General features: G+C 37.9%; 1 protein-coding gene across 1 annotated transcript in view; it reads left to right on the forward strand.

Annotated features, from left to right (window-relative positions):
* The first annotated feature begins 359 nt into the window (after positions 1–359).
* ZDHHC17 (zinc finger, DHHC-type containing 17) overlaps positions 360–5,709 on the forward strand; it is a 33,532-nt gene continuing 28,182 nt past the window's right edge. Inside the window, exons 1-2 of the mRNA XM_010140626.1 lie at positions 360–420; positions 1,719–1,881. Of these exons, the coding sequence (XP_010138928.1) occupies positions 365–420; positions 1,719–1,881 (219 nt within the window). The 5' untranslated portion in view covers positions 360–364. The remainder of the gene's footprint in view (positions 421–1,718; positions 1,882–5,709) is intronic.

A 5,709-nucleotide genomic window follows, 5' to 3' on the forward strand; every position in this document is an offset into this window, starting at 1 on the left:
CCAGTCCGTCGCGTCCTTTCGGTGGGGGAATAGCCCCCCTTTTGAAACCGCGACAGATAGTATACCATCTATATATATCTTCTATGTTGAAGATTAATAGTAAGACAGAAATTACTAATTTTATACAGTGTGACTGTTCCTTAGTTTCCAAAATAGGTTGGAAGGGTTACATTTTTGCAATGGTGGTGTTAATGTCAGTTTTCATTTTTTAAATACTATTTTGTTATGTACTAAAAGCTTGCCAGTTTTTTCCAATTCAGTTGGTTAGTCTTTAAAAATACTGCTTCTCATTGCAGCCTTGTATCTACTGGATCTTATTGATGCTTATCTCACCAACTTTTTTCACCTTTTTTAGGATGTAGATATGATGGATCAAAATGGAATGACACCTTTAATGTGGGCAGCTTACAGAACACATAGGTAATAACTCACTGCAGCTTTGACTTTTAGTGGCACACAATAGTGACTGGTTTTGATTTTTTTGGAAGTTTATTTTTTAGCTGGTTGATGTCACTTGCTCACTTGTGCTAAGTGGTATGGGGAGGAAGAGAATTGGAAAGTAAAAGTGAGAAAACTCATGAGTTGAAATAAAGACAGTTTAATAGATAAAGCAAAAGCTGCGTGCCCAAAGAAAGTAAAAATAAAGACAGTTTAATAGATAAAGCAAAAGCTGCATGCCGAAAGAAAGTAAAACAAGGAGTTCGCTTGTTACTTCCCATTGGCATCAGGTGTTTAGCCATCTCCAGGAAAGCCGGGTCTATCACCCATTATCGGTTACTTAGGAAGGTGGATGCTGTAACTTTGAACATCCTCCCATCCATCTTCTTTCCCCCAGCTTTTATTGCTGAGCATGGTATTATGTGGTGTGGAATTTCATTTTGGTCAGTTGGAGTCAGTTGTCACACCCATGTTCCCTCCCAACTTCTTGTGCACCTCCAACCTACTTGCTGACGGGGCAGCATGCTTGTATAAGCACTGCTCAGCAGTAGCTAGAACATGGGTGGTGTTGTCAACACCATTTTGGTCTGAAATCCAAAACACAGCACCATAGGAGCTACCACAAAGAAGGTGAACTTGATCCTAGCCAAACCCATTACCATGACCTATTCAGCAGAGAGGATATTATGCAGAAATCCTCACTAATGTGAACGTTTAGTTTACAAAGTAAATCTTCCTGTGGAGTTGACTGGAAAAGATTCGTGTAAAATAACACTTCCCCAAAAAGCAAATTTGTCTGAGTTAAATTCCTGCTTGGAAGGGCCTATCTCCATCGATTGTTGAGAGGAACATAGGCCAGCTTTTATGAGTATCTGCTGTTACCAACATTATCATCCTATTTCATTTTCATATTTTGGAATGTGAGGTGGAAATAAAACATTTTTTGAACTTTGATTGTTATCTACCAAGTATATAATCATGTGCATGCTTTTACAAATCTGTTAATACTGCTAGATTTTGGTAAACATTAAAACAGAATTGTATAACAGATATGTTTCATGATATCCCAGAACAAGCTGTCTTACTGATCTCCTTAAAAAGTCCTGTAAAGAACTGCAGTTACTCTTTGATGGGAAGAGAATTTGAGCCATTCATGATGATGAGCAAAAAATGTCACTTTGCTATTACAATGTTCTTTATAGAAATTGAACTCATTAACAATAAGTTGGTTTTTATTTGAGTCCATCTTCTGTAGGCCTAACAAGAATTTTCTTTTCCAGTGTGGATCCAACCCGATTGCTACTTACATTTAATGTTTCTGTTAATCTTGGAGACAAATATCACAAAAACACAGCATTGCACTGGGCTGTGCTAGCAGGAAATACTACAGTTATTAGTCTTCTGTTAGAAGCTGGAGCTAATGTTGATGCTCAAAATATAAAGGTAAACACTTGGTCTGTTTTTATTGTAAGTGGTTTGAGGCAAAAATAACAGAGACTATGATAAATCTCAGGAATAGATTATGATTATGGGTACGGTGGGATCAGGAAGATGGAGCAAAAGACATGCCACTAATGTTTAATTTGGGAATCAGATTTTCCTAACAGTGATGCATAACCACTAAGAGTCTGCACCTTCAAAATTGCTCATGTAAATAATTTACTAGGGGTTATGTGCAAATATATGGGAGTGGAGTGAGTGGTTAGACTGGATGTGTGAAGACCTATGCATTTGGATGCAGAATTGGAAATCTGACTTCATGGCTTCTAGTGAAGTTCTGGGGTGACTGTCTGTTGGAGTGAGATATCTCTGTCCCCTTCCAGAGAGATGACAAATGCTCTAGTGTATCTCCCAGTGGCAGTAAGGAAGTTGGAGTCCTAAAAATACCAGCAGGAGTAAAATAACAAAACGTGCTCTTTTTTGTATCAGAACTTAAAGATGCCTGGTTACTTCTCCAGAACCTCTTAACGATGAAGCTAGATTTGGCACTAATAGAGCCCATCCCTAGCGTATGTTAGACCAGCCAAGCAACTGTTAGAACTTACGCCATGAACTTGGAGTCTATAAGAGCTTGTCCAGCAGTGAAAGGTGCACCTATTGAATGTGATTTTGTTCGTTACCTCCAGAGTATTCTGTGCACTTCGCCACCCAAGCTGTTTCTTTTGTGGTGTCAGAGAAGAATTTGCTTTTAGAAAAAGAATTCCCTATGCAATTTCTTTCCAAATATTTGTATTTTCTACTTAATGAGTGTTACAGAGGGAATGGTTACATTGGAAAATACAGCTGTAAATCTGCATTTATAAAATATTAAATACCTAAATTTATTTGACATTTCACCATTTTCCCTACTGATTAAGATGACCAGGGTCTATTTCGCTTGGCCACAAGTGATAGAAATATACTAAAGACATATATACGCACATACATTTTTTTGAACAGCATGGAACAGTCTTTTTAAGGGTGCAGTCAAATTTTGCTAGCTTTTAGGTCCTACATCCACTAAAGAATATCAGAAATACTGATGATCATGAATGAAAACTCTTAGAAGAATACGTCTCTCGCATGTACTGATGTGAATATATACTTATTCCTGATCTGTAAGGTCAGTTGTGTGGATGCTTCTAGTCTGACTGCTTGTAGACTGTTGAAAAGTTTTTTTTTTTTCTGTGCCACCTAATGGTAAAAACTAAGGTATTCTTGTGTGTCATACCTTGTTTCCCTTGGCAGACTGATTAGTATGATTAGAGTTTTAAAGTAATCACCTACCTACATTTCTGGGCTCCTATGAAACCTGTAATAAAAATTCATATGTTTGACCAAATGAAAAAGTATCTACTAGCCTGAAGCAGTTCATGATCTCTCCTTCTTCATTGACAGACAGCAGCAGTCAGTAGAAAAATAGATTTTTGAACCTGCTGGATCACGATATCATTCCAGTCCTGCCGGAAGATATGTGCCTGGTTTCATTAACCGCTGCCTGTCTTCTGTGGTGGAGTCTAGGTTTCTTGCATGCTTCCTCAAGTTTCTAGGATCTCCAGAGGATCAAAATTATTCACGCAGTGGCAGTTTTGCCATCCTGCCAGTGGCTTTATAACAGATGCTGATTTGGGTTATAGTAAACATATAGCAAACATAAGAATTTGGTTGATTGCTTTGGTTGACATTTCTACAGATCTATGAAACTCAGTTTTGTGCTTCTCCTTTGTTCGGCAAAAATATTTTCTTTGAGCCAGAAACTGTTTGTTAAGTGTCTGGCTCATGTTTCCCCAGAAATAAAAGGAATCATGAAAGGCTCCTTTCTGATGCAGTCACTTCCAGATTTCTGCAGCACTGTCTAGTGAAGTCCTTTGCTCACATAGCCCATGGAATTGACCAAGAATGTTGGTAAGACAGCTAAGGTTAAAGGAATATGATGGCTGAAAGCCATTCATCTTTTTCAAATTATAAAGTGGCTGAAATATTAGGAGCAAGCTTTGTCCTTGTTGATGCTAGCTGTAGGCAGTCTGTGTTAGAAAGACGTGTGCTGCTGGCTGCCTGGGTTTGGAAAAAACTTGAAACAGTCATCTCAATAAGGCGCTCTTTTTACTTTGCGTGACAATTTGAGACGTATATGAACAATAGCTCTCTTATTCTAGAATAAAGCTTCATACAGACAATGGGTTTGTGTTATTTATCCTCTTTATATTATGTTGTACAAATACTGCTTTTCTTTGGTAGTAAGATACTTTCTTTTTCCTTTTTGAGAACCGGGTTACAGTTGGAGTTGGAAGCTGCTTTTTAGGAGTCCAAGTAGAGTCTTTTTTTTTGGTTTGGTTGACTTTTTTGTTAAGGAAATAATCTTTCCACACCAATTAAATGGATTGGACAGATGAGGACAAGATTTCACAGGGAGTCAGCTTATAATTGGGGATTGGAGGGAAACCTGTAAATTTTACTTAAATATAAGCAGAAACTCTTTTTTACCAGAGATTGATAAAGACTTTCAAGAGGCTTTATGGTTTAAGAAAGTTTTGTTTTGTTTTTTTTTTAAATCTGTTATTGAATCATTGAATGGACTTTAGATGTAGTTTCTTGATTTTGCAGTGCATCTGTAGGCTTGTCTGTGAAAGTCTACATGTAAAGTTCCCTATGGTAATGACTCTTCAGATTATTCCTTTTGTCTAAACACTTTAAATATATACTATTGAACCCTTATTACTTGCTGACAAACTGAAGTGTGGTACTAGATTAAGTTCCCTGATTTTTTTTTTTCTGTCTAAGCAAGTCAGCCATCCACCACCCCTGCGAGTACAAGGAAAATGCTAAAATGCCCAGATGATGAGAAGCATAGTCAAAGACTTCTTTAAAGCTCCCTCAATCTTTTTATCTAGGCAGTTCGTAGGTGTCTCATGGCCCTCTAGTGGAAGGGATGCTGAGCTGGACCCCAAGACAACTTCAGGATATACTTGGGAGATCAACTCCCAGAGGGGATTGCTTGTCCACAGGTAAAATTTACAAATCTGGATATATAAGCTGATATTAAAACAACAGCATCTCTGGAGTTTTCCAGATATAGCAATTCAAGGTGCTATTAAATTTGTGATGAAGCAGGCACCGTAGTTTGATTTCAGGCATTTCTATTGATAAGGGAGTTAACCTGCTTCTTAAACATCTGGCTAAACAACTATAAAGCCAGTTTAAGTCAAAAGGTTATTTTTTAACTGTTTTTTGCTAATTAAATCTCACACAGAAGGAGTGCAAGATCCTGTTGAGCAGCAAAAAACTTCACCTCATAATCTGTAGTCTGTGCTATTTAATCTCCTTTTAGAGATTTGGAGCAAGATTTCATAGGCAAAAATGACGGTTCTCAATTCCCATTGACTTTCTGTGGGACTGAGGTAGCTAACTGTACTTTTTAATCTTTGAGATCTCTTCTGTCTATAGTAATTATTGCCCTTTCTGGGTAATTTCAGTTTCTGGTACCTGTCTCACTTTTTTTTTAGGAGGGGGCCAAGCGATGGAGGATTCAGCCATTTTTCAAGCCTCCATGAATGGTTTGTTTAGGAGGGGAGTTAACTCCAGTAGAAGAGAGGAGGAGTCAAATGCAAAACTGAAGCTGGAGGTACCTGCAATTGGTTGTCTCTTGCCTCCTCTGTAATTTTAGACCCAGTCAAAAACTTTCATTTAGCTCTCTTCCTAAATGTTTAAAATCAAATCAATTTGGTAGGCACCTTTGGCCCCTGTATCTCTCTCTGTCTCTCTTTTGATTTGTCTGTCAGTCCTCTCTGAAGG

The sequence above is a fragment of the Buceros rhinoceros genome, unplaced genomic scaffold (genome assembly GCF_000710305.1).
Source record: "Buceros rhinoceros silvestris isolate BGI_N320 unplaced genomic scaffold, ASM71030v1 scaffold10367, whole genome shotgun sequence".
Lineage (NCBI taxonomy): Eukaryota > Metazoa > Chordata > Aves > Bucerotiformes > Bucerotidae > Buceros > Buceros rhinoceros.